The sequence below is a fragment of the Apodemus sylvaticus genome, chromosome 14, assembly GCF_947179515.1.
Source record: "Apodemus sylvaticus chromosome 14, mApoSyl1.1, whole genome shotgun sequence".
Classification (NCBI taxonomy): Eukaryota; Metazoa; Chordata; class Mammalia; order Rodentia; family Muridae; genus Apodemus; species Apodemus sylvaticus.
In genome coordinates, this window is record NC_067485.1 from 44604782 (window position 1) to 44622029 (window position 17248).

The following is a 17248-nucleotide window of genomic DNA, read 5'->3' on the forward strand; positions in this document are numbered from 1 at the left end:
ATAAAAAGAAAATAAAAACCAAACCTAACTTTCAGTTTCTGTACTTGGGCATTTGCAGTTCCTAGCATGGTCTGTGGTGTGGGGACAAGAAAGAAGGCTTTAGCATCCTGGCCATCTTTCCCCCCTGCCTTCCGGCTCCCTGAGAACCCATCCTTTAAAGTCCCACTGCAGCTGTGCGCTGAGGGCGAGTCAGCCCTGCTGCCTGAAGCAGGGCTATTTGGTCCCACCGGCCAAACTGCAGATGGACTTTTATGCAATTGAAATTTGGCTTTGCCAACTTCACACCACTCTTACAGATCATTCTTCCTCCAAACCTAACACCACACAACACAAGAAACTAACAGAGTGAGAAGATGAAGTCTCGTGACAGCCAAGTGGAGAAGATAGTACACAGAAAAGGGATCGGCCGGCTTTGATCCTGGAGGGGATTGGACAAGAACCTCCTGTACCTGGGGGAAGGCCTGGAACACTTGGGAGAGGAAGAGAAGCACCAGGTAATCCCCTGACCTGACTGCGTGCCAGGTCACCGCCCCTCCCCCCGCAAAGAGGGATGACCTTTCTTTCCTGTCTGACAGGCTGAATCTCCATTAGTTAGTCTTGTACATTAAATTGACTTAAAGAAGAATTGGGCTAAGCCACTACCTCTTTGGCAAAAGACTGGATTGACTTTATAGAGAAGGTGGCGCAAAGAGCAACACGGGAGGAAACCCTCTGAGATCATCTTGATCCTCAAGAAGAGGCTGAACACACTTGAGATCACACGCAAGCGCTCCCGGGAAATCCCCGAGGAACAAGCACTGAGGACTGAGAACTCAGAGAAGATTAAAGACAGGCAAGCACTTCTCAGAGCCCAAATACAGGGAGGCTAAGATGTAGAATTAACCTATCTGCCCCCAGAGGCTTGATATCTTCCTGCAGTGGCTCTTCCTCCAGTGGGAGGCTGTGCCCTTGTGGAGCTCACAGAGAGGAGTGGGTGGCATGGGCGTCAAAGTTTCTGCTCTGCTTCTGCGGTTTTAGTCTGGTGCAGCCCCATTCCCTGTCAGCACCTGATGACACACTGTGGTCTGCCTTCTTGGAAGACTTAGACTGTGACACATGGAGGGGACACCTACAGCTTCCACTTTTGGATTAAGTTTGTTAGAGTTGGAAGAGATCAAGGCTCTTTGTTGCAGTGTGACAGAGAGAGTGGGTTATTTCTTGTAAGTGTGGTGTTTCCGGGAGCGTCCTGGCTCCCGGTTCCTTAGGGTTTTTGATTTTGTACCAATACAGAATGAAGGTTCCAACGATCTGAAAGGCTCTCTCCCCACAGAACCCTGCCCAGTTGGAGAGGACATCCCAAAGCCAAGACTGCTACCTGCATTAACTGCCCCGGGTACACGAGTACTTTGAGCAAAGGGGACCAGGGAAGGAGCCCCAGACATGATCTTTCTTGCAGGAACGCCAGCCAAAGGTGTGATCTGGTTAGGGGGGCCCTGCATGCCCTGGCTCCAGCACTGCACAAAGGGCGCTAGGGTGCTCGAGGTCACAGTCTGCCTCGCTCCAGACGTGTTCCTTTGTGGGGTGGCTGCAATGACCTCAGACTCCCCACAATCCATAGGGGTCACTAACCCTCCAAAAGCAAAAGGTCTCGGGGCTGTGCTGCCAAATACCGAACTGTAGGTCACACTCTGGTGGTTCTGCCTGACAACCCTAAGGGCAGTGGACCTGGCTTTGCTGAGTGGAAACCCAGCCAGAGTGCTGCCAAAGCCTGACTGGCTGGTGGCAGGCGCGTGGGTAACGGGTGCTGAAGACGGCACCCCCCCACACGCTGGCTGTGTGGTCTTGCTAAGGACCAGCTGAGCAGGTGGTAACATCTGGGTTGGGGACACACCTGAGTTCTCTGAAAGGAAAGAGGTACTGAAGCCTTGGGCTGGAGCTAGCTGGAGAGAAAATGGCTTTAGCCCAACTATGGCCCCAGGTGAAGGCGGAGAACCATTTCTTTGGGATGGTGGGAGGGGTGACTTTGGCCTTGACCCCAAAGACGCTGTGAGTTCTGAAGTCACATTGGAGATGCTGGAGGTCCCCAGAGGCTGGCTCGTGGATGATAAGCCCACAGTTGCCAGAGTGCGGCTCACCCCCTTCAGCTTCTCAGTGCTCCTGAGGGGGGAAATCTTGATGGCACTAGTAAGGACCTGGCTAAAGATGGTGACTGTGTGTACTGTGGGAATCGTGGGGTGTGGGGAAGGGAAAATTAAATCTGTGGCTGAGGGAAAGTCCTGGGAAGCTCCAAGCAGGAAAGTGTCACAAGAAGGGACAGAGCAAGAGTTGCCCGTGGTGCTGGTCACTATGTCCAAATCCACCCCAGGGCCTTTGGACTTGCTGGCTGGAATGGCAGATGTAACCACACAGGGGGCTGTGGCGGCTAGGCTGTGGAAAAGATGGGTGGAACCAGAACTCAGTGAAGGAGAGGGCTGACTGGTGGACACAGGAGCTGTCTCAGACATAGTTGTAAGCGGTTCTATACTGCCAAAGACAGGCTTGAAGGTGGGCCTTGAGATACCTGGGGCTGTGGAGAGAGAAGAGCTTGAAGATGCCTCAGCTGTGACAGACATTCTGGAGTAAGAGGCACTTCTAACCTCAGTACTGTGCACAGGCCCCCAGACAGGTCTCAAGGCCAAGCGAGCAGCTGTCTCCACAGGAAGTACAGATGCAGGGAGATGGAGGACTGGGCTACTCACCACCCCAACCAAAGTGCTTTGTGTGGTGGGTGCTTTGGGGCTAAGGACAGATGCGTGTGGGGGCACAGCAGACCTGTGAGCCTGAGGGACTGAAGATGGCCAGGTGGAATCAGTGACTGGTGTTGTGGGAGAGCTCGGAGACGCCTGGATAGAAGCGACTGAGGGTTTTGAGTCTGAAGAGACGCCTTGCATGTGCTCTAAGGGTGAGCACCCGTGTGGGGCAGGCATATTCTTTAAGCTTTCCAGCTGAGGGTTCACGTGGGCACTAAGTACTGTCTCGGAAGAAGACCGACTGAGAGATAAGGGAGGCTGCGTCCCAGCCCTCATCTCTGGAATGAAGTCTCTGGCTGTCCCAGTTGTAGCTTCTGTGGTTTGGCTGTTGGGCACAGCTTGCCCTTCTAATGTTGGGTCCTCTTCAGTGACAACAGGACCTTGCTGGCAAGGTATAGTCAGCAGGTCCCTAGGACCAGATTGCAGAAGAGGAATCTTTCCATTTAGCTGTCCGGAACTGCTGGGTGTGACTAAGAGGTGAGAATTAGGACTTTTCCCCGTCTTTTTCAATGGCCATTCTGGGGCCTGGACCGATGTCCTGGAAAAATGTCTTTTCCAAGATGCTGAGAGATCTCTAGAAGAACTGTAAGAGCTGGTAATAGCATTTCTTTTCGTGCTGGGGGGGCCTCGGGTGTGTATGCTAGCCAAGAGGGCCACAGAGGAGCAACTGGACCTCTTACATTTATGATCTGAGCTCTGGACATGGGGGCTCCTTTTCAGAGACCCGGGCCTGGCCACAAACGAAACAGTGGTCCCACTTTTCAACAGGGGCTTAAAGGCAGACCATACGGTGGCTGAATGCCTTTGACTCTCGGAGCTGTCAGGGAACAGTGGTTCTTCCCACCTGCCTCTGCCCTTCCTGCACTCGAGGAGGGCCCTCAGCACCGGGTCCTTTCCACAGGGCCCTGGTGGCTCCTCTGAAGGTCCAGCAGAGTTCACCACTCCTGAGACCGGGAACAAGGGCCGCGGTCTCCGCTCAGGAGGCGAGATCTTGACTGTCACTGGACTCCATGTCGCCCGAGGGTGACGAAGGGACCAAATATTACGCTTCAGGTAACTTTCCCACCAGTCTGAAGGAAGAGAGCCCATGATGGGGTTCTGTGGCCTCTTCATGGGGAAGCGCCTCCAGGCCTCACTGACGAAAGCGGCAGGGTTTGAGGGATCCCAGTTGGGCGGCCTCCGGGCCGGCCTGTGTCTCCGGGCGGGCTGGGCGCGGTGGACATGCTGCACACGGTGGACCTGGTAGAGGGGCCTGGCGGGTCGGCGGGTCCCGGGCTTCTCCCGTGCGTCTGCGAGCCCCTGTGCTGGGGACCGCGGCGAGGACCCCGCTTTGCCCAGGTAGCTGCCCATGCTGAGAGGCGCGGCCGGGCGGTGGCTTCTAGCCCCGGTTCAACTTCTGATGTTTCGGACCTCGGCGGAGGTGGCCGAATCCAAGCATCCGCTGCTCGAGTGACGGTTGGGCCACGAGCGCCAGAAAAGCGCGAGGGAACCGGGGAGCTGGCGACACGCGGACCTCGGCAACCACGTCAGCCCGCTCTGGGATCTGCGGTCTGAGCGCCACACGGGCAGAGCTCAAGGGGGCTCGGTGGCCAGCATCCAGGCAGCACCCAGCTTTAGACCTGGATGCGCCCCAAACTCTGAGCTGGGAGCGAGTCTGGGCGATTTGAATCCCTTCGCGGTACTGGGTGGGTGTGCTCGAGAGGGCGCCGGACAAGAGAGCACGATGGAATTGTTTAGGCAGGCTATAGGGCATTGTGACCTGTCAATGGGAAAGGCAGCGGCCGACTGGGGTAACTTCTGTGAGTTCTATCCGGGCCTCCTCGTGGCCAAACCCAGCGATGTACTTTAAGTGGGTAAAGCCAGGATTTGTAACCTTGCACCCTTGTGGGAAAGGGTCTAATTAGAAGACCCTTGGAGCCTCTCTTCCCTACCAAACCTCTATTCCTTTGCAGAATTAGTGTGTTGAACAAGTTGATAGGAGTTGAAGGTGAAACTGACTTCTTAAAGGATACAAAAAGTTTCACTCTACACTTATACTGGCCAGTGGTCTTAGTATCAAAGAACTCTGCCCGGCCATGAATCTTACATTCCACCTAAAACAAGTAGCTAACCAAGCACTTTCTCAAAGCAATATGACAAGCAAGGTGGCTAAGTTTGAGCATCCACTTGGTAGAAGGAGTGAGCAAACTCCCACCAGCTGTGCGCTGAGCTCCAAATACACAATACAGCAATAGCATGCACACACACACACACACACACACATTTTAAATAAGGTGGAGAGTCTCTACATGAACACACTAATGTATCCCACACATACACAAAGCTACGATAAGATATTCAGAAGATATAGAAAGTATCAACATCTATGCATCAACCAAATATTAAACAGTTTTAGAAGGTCACACTGAGATGCCCCTAGCATGTAAACAGGGTAAGAATAAAGAGGGATGTATTCCTATGAAGTGTCCCCAAGAGATGGTTGCAGAGAGGAACTGGGGAAGGAGGTGAACTAAAATTTGAGTAAGGGTGACTGAATGCAACTTACGTTGTATTTACAATGTATCCTGACAACATACAATTGTAGGAGTTCACCACACATGTAATGAAACAGAGTATACAAATCCACAGTAATGATTGTTAGTTGTTAAGACTGGGGCAGAAGAAAAAATAAAGAACAGAACAGAAATGTAACAGTATAATGGTATGTGTGTGTGTGTGTGTGTGTGTGTGTGTGTGTTATTATCTTTTGGGGTTTGTCTGTTTATTTGTTTTTGAGACAGTTTCTCTATGTAGCCCTGGATGTCCTGTAACTCACTCTGCATAGACCAGGCTGGCCTTGAACTCACCGAGAGCCTCCTACCTCTGCCTTCTGAGTGCCCGGATAAAAGATGTGCACCACTGCCAAACTATTGTTACTCTTTAAGTGGTAAAAATTGACTGTTTAGATTTTTTGTTTTTAAGATGTGACACTACCACTCAGAGTGGTCTCGCAAGCATGGTGGGATAATAAGTGTGTACCACTCTGCCCAGCTGCACTGAAATTTCTTTAATACCTTGTATTAGTGGTTTAGAATTACATTGTTTAACTTAAAAAGATGTGGCAATTTTATAGTATTCATTTTGTCATTAATTTCTAAATCCATTCTGGTTAAAAAATAGTAATTAAGAGAGCATGAAACATGAATTATATATATATACATATATATATTTATATATACATGAATACATATATACATGAATATATATATAAACATGAATTATATGTGTGTGTGTGTATTTATATATATAACTAACCACAGTAATCAAGCTGAGTGCCCAGAAACAGAATGAAATAGTTGTGAAGATAATTTGTGAAAAAAGATGGTACCAGACAACAATGAGAACCCAGGCAATCTTTTCAATAAATATTATTATATCCTTTAACCACTTCTCTGGAGAAAAATAAATCCAGTCCTTTATTTTACATGAACAAAAATCAATGTGTAAAGGATGAAACAATAAAACTTGCAGAAATTAGCATAAAAGAATATCTTCCCTTCACAACATAGACAACAATTTCTTTTTTCTTAAGATTTTTTTTTTTTTTTTTTTTTTTATGTATGTGAGTACACTGTAGCTGTCTTCAGACACACCAGAAGAGAGCATCAGATTCTGTTCCAGATAGTTGTGAGCCACCATGTGGTTGCTGGGAATTGAACTCAGGACCCCTAGAAGAGTAGTCACTACTCTTAACTACTGAGCCATCTCTCCCATCCCCGACAACAATTTCTTAAACAGGATACTGAATATGCTAACTATAAAGAAAAATCCTGATACTTTGAAAATATTTCTATTTTAGGTCATGTTTAAAAATAATATTCTGTTTCATAAGACATTAGACAGAGTTGAAAGTCAAACTACTGCTACAAGTTTCTTATTAAGAATCTTTTTGTTCATTTGTTTGTTTTTGTTTTTGTTTTTCGAAACAGGGTTTCTCAGTATAGACCTGGCTGTCCTGGAACTCACTCTGTAGACAAGGCTGGCCTTGAACTCAGAAATCTGCCTGTCTCTGACTCCCAAGTGCTGGGATTAAAGGCGTGTGCTATCACTGCCCGGCTAAGAATCTTAACATATGTAAGTTTTTTACAATTGGCACTAGAAGAAAAGGCACAGCAATTTGAAAGAAAACTGTCCAGACTGTCAGTAAGCAAGAAAAGACACTCAGTTGCATTGTTAAGGATATGGATATTAAAACACACTGCACCACCACCATATACCTTGGAAAATGGCAAAATTAAAACAAGTATAAGTTAAGCCAGGCTTAGCAGCACATGTCTGCAGCACAGAACAGGCAGAATGGTCAGACATTTAAGAGCATTCTTCTGGAGCCTGCTGAGATAGCTCAGAGGCAGAGCGCTCTAGCTTCTTTTCCTGAAGATGCAGGTTAACAATCATCTCTACCTCCAGTTCCCAGGGGCTCTGATGCCCTCTTCTGGCTTCTTTGGGCACCAGGTTCATGTGAGGTGATGCAGATATAGATACAAAGTCATTCAGGCAAGACCTAATACACCGAAAAATAATTTATTTTGAAGATCATTTATGGTGCACTAGCCTGGGCTACATTCAACCTGTCTTAACCAAACTGAACAACAATGTCAAGGCACGAGTTGAAGTCATGAGGGCCACTTTAGAAGTCTGTGTAATATCTTAATGCTGGGTCTATTTCCAGCAGAGGCGGGGGCAAAAACAAACAAACAAACAAACAAAAACAAAAATAAAAACAAACCAGAGCCGAGGCAACGGTTCCCTTTGAGAGACCTCCATCCAGGTAAGGCTGGACCTTGGGCTTCGCCACAGAAAAGAATTTCAGACCAGGGCAGTATGAAGCAAAGTTAGAGATTGGGCATAGGATTCCAGGGAACACTGAGGCAGATTGGGGGCTAAGAAGTTTGACTGAAGAGGTATTAATTCTACGGGCACAGAAGAGCATAGCAGGGGAAGCAATCCCACTGAGCAGAGTCAGGGTCCCTTCTTATAAACAAAAAGGCCAGGTGGCAGACACCATGCAGGAAGAGCTAAGTGGGCACGATGTGGCGCGACCCCAAGGCTGTCCTGTCCCAGGATGCTGCTTACAGCTGCGGGGCTTTCTCAGGTTTGTCATTGCTCATTTATTTGGCTCAGTGTGAGTGGACACCGGGTATAATTTGGTGTGATCATTTCCTGGATGACAGCACACTCTGTTGTGCATCAATATAAAGATGGAAGTTCTAGAGATAAAGCTGATTAAAGAGGAATTAATGATTTTATGGAATTCCTGAATTGATTTAAGTAGTTTTAGGAAGTTAGTTTGATTTGAAAATTTTGGGGAAGCTAGGGTAATTGATAGAAAGTCAGTTAGGAAGTTAAGGCAGTTGATAGAAAGTTTTCAGTTAGGATCAAGAATAAGGTGTGTCCTTTCCTGATAGCTGGCGAGTTAGAGAACGGAGTACAGAGAGCACTCGTGCATTACAAGCACTACTAGCTGTAGAGGTGTGAAGAACAGGCTTGTGACACACAATGACCAAAGTATGCATATGCACTAGGTCGGGCCTGAGCTCCCTGATTTTGATGAGTAGAAGGTTTTCGGTGTGTGTAGCCGCCTGCGGCCACATGTGAAGGGTGGAGGCTGCGGGCCAGGAATGTCACAGCTTGAATACCTGGAAGAGAATTCTGGGGATAAACAGGAAGCGGACGAAAGAGAAAAGAGTCAAGACAGAGTTGCCAATAGAGACTGACTTTACTATTATTTAGCCAATATATATAGTCTTTAGAAAACCACCCTGCCCCCCAAATGGCCACGAATTCCTTGGATCTTCTTCTCAGCGGGTTGCCTCCTTCCAGTCACGTCATGCAGGTTTTCTGCTGGTCTCCAGGTGAGACTGCCCTGAGGCAGCCTTGGTTGTTTAGGTGAAAGCTGTATTGTTCCCAACAGAACAAGGGCCTGAGATAACACCAGGGGAAGGGTGGGCGCTGCCAGCCAGGAATGTCACAGCTTGAATAGGATGGGCTGAGAAGTCCAGCTAAATGCTGTGGGGGAAGGGACAGATGTGCAGCAGAAAATAAGGTTATGATAAAGAGCAAATAATTGTATTAGGAGTATAAGATCAGAAAACAGATGATTAGCCAGCCTAGTTGGCCAGAACTTCAAAAATCAGATGTAAGTAAGATAGATGCTGATAGATATATTTCATATAAGAAATACATAGTTAATAACCTGTGCTAATTTCCTCCTGTAGTGATTTTAATCTGTTTTTGAAGAATGTGGTTTTTCAGTCACTGTCTCTAGAAAATGTGTAAATTGTGGCTATGAGTTAATGTTCTTTTCTAAAAGGAAACCTTTGTCTTAAGGGGTATGAAAGAGGGTTAAGAGAAAAAAAATAAATCACTGGAGCTTGTCTTTTGCTTCAACCATTCTGTATATGTGCGTGTGTGTGTGTGTGTGTGTGTGTGTGTGTGTGTGTGATTTCTCCTCTTTCTCACTGGCTGCATAGACAGCAGACCAAGCCCCCACTTCCACCCCCTTTAATATGTAGCCTGGCCCCAGCCAGCTGCTCTCAGAACTGACCTCCCTTCCAATGCCACTCCTTGCTATCTGCCTCTGTTTACCTGTAAAAGCTGGTCTGTCTGTTTTTTCAAGACAGGGTTTCTCTATGTAGCCCTGGCTGTCCTAGGACTCTGTAGAGCAGGCTGGCCTTTGGTTTGGTTTGGGTTTTTTTTTTGTTTGTTTGTTTTGTTTTTTGTTTTGTTTTGTTTTGTCTTGTTTTGTTTTAAGCTGGTCTTTAGCAGCTAAGAATGTGACCTTAGATCAGAATGCCACTCAGCTACAATGTCTGTGTGAATCCTCTCACAGATACCAACAGACTCCCCATCCACAGGTGGATTTCTGGTCTGCATAGTGAGTTCTAGCCATTAACTATCTGTGACACATTGTCTATCAGTCTCCAGCTAATAGAAGAATGTTAGTGGCAACACGTTCTTGCTTCCTGTCTCCTTCCCTGTCTCCTGCCAGGGAATCCTTGCGCCTGGCTGTACGGTATTAATAATTTCTTACACCCAATGATTCATTTCAGTGTCGCTTTGAGCTGCACATATGGAACGTGGCAGGAGTTTATTGAAAGACATTTTTAGCACAGACCTTTTTTTTAAACCTTGACAGGTTTTTATTCTTATTGGCTCCAAATACTATAAATATGAAACAGTGTTTGGAGGTCGTTAGTGCCCTAATATTTGTGAACCTCCTTCCCAGGGAACCTGGCTGTGGAACAGAAGTCTAGCACCTTTGTCTCAGCTGTTTGGGAATAGCTACAATATTCCCTCCATAGTATAAGTAAGTATGTGTTGGGAGTGGGGTTATTCACTTTACATCCCAATTGCTCCCAGACCTTTCCACCTTGTTCAGTTCCTTTACACCCCCCTTCTTCTCTGAGAAGAGGGAGGGCCCCTGGGTACCAACCCACTCTGGCACACAAGGACATTACAGAGCTGTAAACAAAAGGATTAAAATAATTAGAGACTTTGTGGAGTGGGGTGGGGGCTAGCAAGGCAGTCGGGAGCTATGAGCTCCTCTGAATTGCACCTCCTTCTCCTTGAGGACATTCATAATATGATTCAGGTGAGTTATAAAGTTATCTTTAAATGGTTGCTAAGGAATTTAAATGAAATCACAAGACAATTCCTGGGTGGCAACTAACAGGATTACCATTGATAACAAACAATAGACAGGAATCCATGACATCAGAGACATCACAGACTGACTCTGTGAACTTAGTGGTTTTATTTGTGAAATTTCTGGAAAATGTCTGGAGATGTAGGAGCCCCTCCCCAAGTCATGCACATTCAAGCCTTAAGTCTGGCTTATCGCTATCTAATTTTCTTTTATTTTTGAGACAGTGTCATTTTGCAGCCCTAGCCGGCCTCCAACTTCCTGTGGAGACCAGTCTGGCCTCAAGTCAGAGATCCACCTGCCTCTGTCTTTTAACAGCTAGAATTAATGGCATACACAGCATCAAAGCCAATGTCAGCTGTGCTGGAAAGCATGATTCTAAGCTGTTAGAAGCTTCGAGGGGACTCCAGATTGAGGGGTTCTTCAGCCATGCCCCCACATTAAGTAGAAAAGTGGACAGGGGCAGGAGTACCAGCAGGTGCAGATGAGTCACTGCACAGTGTCTTAGAGGCCATCTTCCAGATCTAGCCCCTGGCCACCAGTGTTCCACGTCTCTTCCACAAGCAAAACATGCCATCTTCCAGGAGGACTACAGGTTTCAGAAATAACCTTTTAAGTAACATTCAAGGGTTCAGTTTTTAATGAACAGTTTAAAAGCAGTTTAATGAACAGTTTAATTTGATGTACAGTTCCTTTAAAAAGTTCGCTATCAGGTACATAAACATGAAAACTTACTACATAAGAAAGGAAATTCAGTACATCTGGGTGTGAGTTTGAACCTCTAAATCCCAAATTCAGTTTAGAACCCTACTAAGAAAATCACATGGTCCCTATAAGAGACCCAGAAATATGTGTAACAAGTGTATTACATGATTGCTATGTAATGCACTTATTTTTGGATTCTGGAAAATTAGCTAAAGAGGTGCCTGAAATTTCAAAGGATTTGATACTCATTTTGTGGGATGTTATTCTGTTTTCAGGAAGTCTGAAAGTCTGTAAGACATTTACAATAGCTGTAAATGTCAACACAAAGTTTTTTATTTACCTACAGTTTTGTAAATAATCATGTTCATGAGGATGCAAGTGATTGTCCTCAGTAAATATTTAAAGATCCTCAATATGTGCCTGTCTACTTGGCACAAAAAATAAAAAAATAAAAAAACAAACAAGGATGGGAAGTGAAAAACAACTAGTTGAGAACAATAAAGTTGTTTTGTTTTTTATTTTCAGATACAAATTTTTAAAAAAGCAATTAATTAGCTTTAATAAGAGATGTCTCAAAAATACAGGGAATGTGTTATCTCCTCCTGGGCGAACTTGGTTCAATGAGTGTTTTGATTCTAGTTTGACACTAGAAAGAAACTACATACCCGGTATGAAAGCACCTGTAGGGGGTCTTTGCCAAGAGACTGAGAGGAAAGCCTATTAAATCTGAACGGTTTAAAGTAAGGATTTCAGTAGGAATTCAAGTTGTTTAATATTGCTTTGTTTAAATAGTCTGACTTGTCAGTGTCGCCAGTTAGGACACTGCACAAAATAACTTGTAGCAGAGGATGGTTTCGATCCATCGACCTCTGGGTTATGGGCCCAGCACGCTTCCGCTGCGCCACTCTGCTAGCACGCTGTATAGGCTTGCTCTTTTCTTCTCTAATGGTGAACAACGCTCTTCTTGTGTTCCTATTCCTTTACATTTGTGATCGGCTTTTTTTCTCAACTGCACAATCTGGAGTTTCACTACTACCTTACTTCCAAGCCTCTTTCCGTCTGCGCGCCAGGGTACAGAGCAACACAGCCTCCTCACTAGTTTCTGCGCAAGTCTCGTAGGCGATCGCTGTGCTTAAAAAAGTTTTCATTTGGTTTCACGGGCACGAGGTTTACAACCAACCAACCGCACCCACCCCCCCCCCCCAAAAAAAAAAAAAAAAAAAAAAAACTAAAATCGAATTCCCGATTCAAAATGCGTGCGCGTCTAGGGCGATTTCTATCGGATTGCTTGTGGGATAATTTCGAAAAAGAAAAATAGAAAATAAGCTAACAAAGATAGGCCCTTCTTGCTTTGGCTTCTGTCCGGGACCAGGGCTTTCAGGAAGACTGTGGGTAACAGTCCCTGCGTACCCGCCACGCGCTTCTAGAACCATGCGAGCCTCCGTCTCTAGCGGTGGGAGGCAGGCGGTCACTATTAGGCTACTATTTTATTTCATTTCGTTTTTATTTATTTAGTTTATTTTACTCACCGTTGCTTTTCCACGCTCACAATAAAATCGGCTTCTGCATCTTGGGTAATGGAAAACAGGAAGAAATAATCCTCCGAATCCACTCCACGCGGCCTCCCCACTGCGGGAACTAGCGCCCTCTGGCAGAATCTAACAAACACTCTGGTCTTTTGTAGCCACTTTGAGGTTCTCCTCGGTAGCCAGGCCCTGCTGGAAGCCTCTGGGCTCTCTTGAGGTTAGGACTGCTGATCTTCCTGTCTGGGAAGATTTCCTCAAGTCAACACTAGATAGCATCTGCTTGACTTCTGACACGTCTGTCAAACGTGCGAAGGAGAGACCAGAGACAGAGAATCAGACAGGCAAACAGGAAGGCAATCTATGCCTCTAGAGTTGTTCTGAACCCAAAGATAGCAAGGTTTGGTTATCGCATCTGACCTTCTAGCCACTCATGTCTCTACAATTAACCATTTTTCACTTTGGTTTTGTTTTTTCCTAAAATTTTTAAAATTTTGTGTTCTGTTTTGGATTTATTTTTAAAGGGCAGTCTAAAATTTAGGCAAAAAATGAGATGGCGCAGCAGTTAAGAGCACTGACTGCTCTTTATGAGTTCAAATCCTAGCAACCACACGGTGGCTCACAACCATCTGTAATGAATGAGAAACATATTTTTAAAAATCTATGGGCCAGACCAAGAGGGAGAAGGGAAGAGGGAAAGATCACTTTTGTACCTATGATACCTTTGGCATCACTAATTTTTTATTCTTATTTTTCATTTAAATTACTAAGTTGCCATACAAAGTAATGGTTTCATTGTGACATTTTATTTTCTCCTGAATATATTTAATTTCCTATCTCTATGAAGAGACACCATGGCCACAGCAACTTATAAAAGAAAGTATTTAATTGGGGGAATCTCCTACAGTTTCAGAGGGAAACTCCATGACCACCATGTTGGAAAGCCAGGCATCAGGCAGGCAGAAATGGCACTGGGACACATCTAACCGCTTACACCCTGATCCTCAACTTGATGGATCAGAGAGAGACCTGGTGTGGGCTTTTTAAAACCTCAAAGCCCATCCCTAGTGACACACCTCATCCAACAAGGAGCATATTTTATGATCCTTCCCAAAGTAGTTCTACCAACTAGGAATGAAGCATCCAACTACATGCGCCTATGAGGGCTACGCTTACACAAACCACCACAATGTGTTTTGTTATATTTTTTTCTAACTGACCTGTTATCCTATTCCTCTGTCTTAGTCAGGGTTTCTATTCCTGCACAAACATCATGACCAAGAGCAAGCTGGGGAGGAAAGGGTTTATCCAGCTTATACTTCCACACAGCTGTCATCAGCAAAGGAAGTCAGGACTGGAACTCAAGCAGGTCAGGAAGCAGGAGCTGATGCAGAGGCCATGGAGGGATGTTCCTTACTGGCTTGCTTCCTCTGGCTTGCTCAGCCTGCTCTCTTATAGAACCCAAGAGCACCAGCCCAGGGATGATACCACCCACAAGGGGTCCTCCCCACTTGAGCACTAGTTGAGAAAATTCCTAACAGCTGGATCTCATGGAGAGAGGCATTTCCTCAAAGGAGACTCCTTTCTCTGTGATAACTCCAGCTTGTGTCAAGTTGACACCCAAAATCAGCCAGTACGCCCCTCAGACATTGCCTTTGAATAGTCCACGAACTACTATTGTTCAGCATTACTTAAGACAGACAAACAAACAGGGGGTAGAGAGATGGCACAGCAGTTAAGAGCACTTGGTGCTCTTGCAGAGGATCTAAGCTTGATTCCTGTTCCTCCGTGGTGACTTATGACCACCTGTTACTCCAGTTCCAGGGGATCCAACACCCTCTTCTGATCTCTGTAGGCACCAGGTACACATGTGGTACACACTTGCAAAGTCTCATACACATAAATTGTAAAAACCAAGCAAAATTTGTCCTTCACCCTTGATTTGGCTGAGCATATTTAATCTACAGGTTGTTTTGGTTTTTTGTTTTATTTTCTCCTTAGAATTGTTCATAGTGACTGTATTATTTATAATACATAATCTTCTGACAGGTAGGGAAATAAATATTTTAGAAAAACAAAAACAAGCAAATGCCCCACGGTCTACTCTTCTGTCAGTCACACAGTTAATACTGGTTGGCCTAAATTGCAAAAGTGACTCATAAGTATACAGGCTATTTCTAGCAGGCTGAGTGTTTTGTCACAGCACAGGTCTTGTTAATAAGCTCCTGATGTTTGTGCTTATCATTACACTACAGCATGACTACAGTTTAGCGGACAGCTCCCCATCTGCCAAAGAGCTCAGCTGTAAGATGGAAAGACAGAAAATCTAAAGCTTGCACTATAACCCAGTGAAACCAACCTACCTTAGAACTGAAGCTTCTCTGTGCTCTGTAAACTTTTCCTACCATGTTCCTCAGGAAGGGTAATTTTAAAACTGCTATCTTAACTGCTATCTGGCTGGAATAATAGAATAGAATAAAAAGTTCACTGAGTTGGTTACTGCCAAGTTTAACTTTCATAGTTTGAGTATTAGCACCTGAACAGGGACCCTGAACCCTCAGATTAAAAGCCTGATGCTTTACCAATGGACCTTGATGGACCTTGAGCCATCCAGGTCCCCCTAGGGCCTGTTTGTTCACACAGAGGAACAATTGATAGCCACTATTTTCAGTGCTAGCATAGGCTAATTCTTGTACTGGAAATGGGATAAAGTCAGTCTGTAACTGTGAGGTATGGTTCACTCAGCATTTGTTCATGAGTTCCAGAGCAGGAATGTGAGTGACACGAAGAAAACTAATCCTTACTGTGGAAGAAGAAAAGAAACAGAAGAAGAAAATATGGACGACTTCTAATAAATATTTGTAGTTAATCTTGCTACCATCAACCTAATTATTGGACACCAAGAAACAGAGAAAAGGACACAAAGAGAAGCAAGGAAAAAAAAAAAACTAACAGAAGCAAGAAACAAACTAGTAGAGGACAATGGTTTCTGACAAGCTTGGAAAAAGGTTCTTTTGGAAAAGAACGTTCACGTAGCCTCTCTGGCTCCTCCACGGCTCTGGCGCTCCTCTCCAAGATAACTGGGACACATGCGGTGTATTCGCTGAGCATCTGTCACTCTTTCTCATAAAGATCAGTTATGATGACCAGAGAGACCCTGTCACAGGAATTTAAAAGCCATGGAAATGCTTTCAACATCCTCTTAAAAGAGAGAAGGGAAGCTGTGACTTCCTGTGTGACTTCCAGGAAAGATGTCACTTCCTGTGACAGTGGTAGAATCTCTCACAAGCCTAGGACTTGTGAGACCCTGTGGTTGATCCTCCAGGAATAAACACACACACACACACACACACACACACACACACACACACACACACACACTGTTTTTTAGTTGTGAAAGATTGTTAACTGATTCTTCATCTATTTGCATTCGAAATGTTGTTCTCTGCTTCCAATAGAATTGTATAGAGCACAATGTCACTATTTTTTCTTGCTTTTCCGACTGTACTCTACTCTATCAAATGTATCGTCAGTTCTCACATCCATAGACAGATCTAGCAACCAGAGTCAATCAAACATGTATTGATAGATTTCTGAAAGATGAGTGTGCTGAGCATATAAAGTGTTTGTAATCAATCCCTAACAGCACAGTATCCAACTTCCCACAAAGGTTTAATAGGGTGAAATTACAAAATGTATAGGAAACTTCATGACTTCATCCCGGAAGGCATGAAAGCAATGCCTGCTCCCTCCTTATGAGCTCTTAATAACAAAGCAAAGTACAGTTCCCCTATTTGGGAATCTATGAGTTTAATGGGTTACTTACAGAGCACGGGTGAAGGGCTGCCCACAGGAACACGGGCACCAAAGCAAGTGCAGTGCCAAATGTTCACCCCGCACACAGGATGCCCGCCCTACCGCTGCAAGGATGGAACCCTCCCTTACCAGTCCACCCTCCCCAGCCTGTATGCCTAGACATTGCCCCAGACCCTGAAAACAACAGGCAGTTTGGGTGGAACTGCGTAGAAATGGCTGGGAGGAGTGGCTGGAAACTCAAGAGAGAGCACAGTGATACTCTTTACCTCCTTCTTTGATGGACTGTCAACAATCTAAAGCCCAGTCATGCTGGACTCTTGAAAGTAGTCGCAGAAAGAAAAAAGAAAGAAAGAAAGAAAGAAAGAAAGAAAGAAAGAAAGAAAGAAAGAAAGAAAGAAAGAAAGAAAGAAAGAAAGGAAGGAAGGAAGGAAGGAAGGAAGGAAGGAAGGAAGGAAGGAAGGAAGGAAGGAAGGAAGGAAGGAAGGAAGGAAAAAAGAGAAGAAAAGAATAGAAAAGAAAAGAAAAGGGGGGGGGGCTGGAGTGGTTAAGAGCACTGACTGCTCTACCAAAGGTCGTGAGTTCAAATCCCAGCAACTACATGGTGGCTCACAAATATCTATAATGAGATCCTCCTTTGGGTTGGCGAGTGGGGCCCGGAGCTAGAAGAGGATCTGAAGACAGGTACAGTGTACTTACGTATAAATCCTTAAAAAAGAAAGAAAGAAAATGGGGATTGTATTGCATGAAGGAATGTA

The 17248-nt window shown here is 45.3% G+C and overlaps 1 protein-coding gene and 1 non-coding gene across 2 annotated transcripts; both read right to left on the reverse strand.

Annotated features, from left to right (window-relative positions):
* Positions 1-1190: 1190 nt before the first annotated feature.
* Pom121l2 (POM121 transmembrane nucleoporin like 2) lies at positions 1191-4118 on the reverse strand. The gene has a single exon (XM_052157482.1). It carries the CDS (start codon positions 4116-4118, stop codon positions 1191-1193), a length of 2928 nt encoding a protein of 975 aa, XP_052013442.1.
* A 7875-nt stretch (positions 4119-11993) lies between these two features.
* Trnam-cau (transfer RNA methionine (anticodon CAU)) lies at positions 11994-12065 on the reverse strand. The gene has a single exon. It is a non-coding gene; the product is annotated as a tRNA-Met (tRNA).
* Between the last annotated feature and the right edge of the window lie 5183 nt (positions 12066-17248).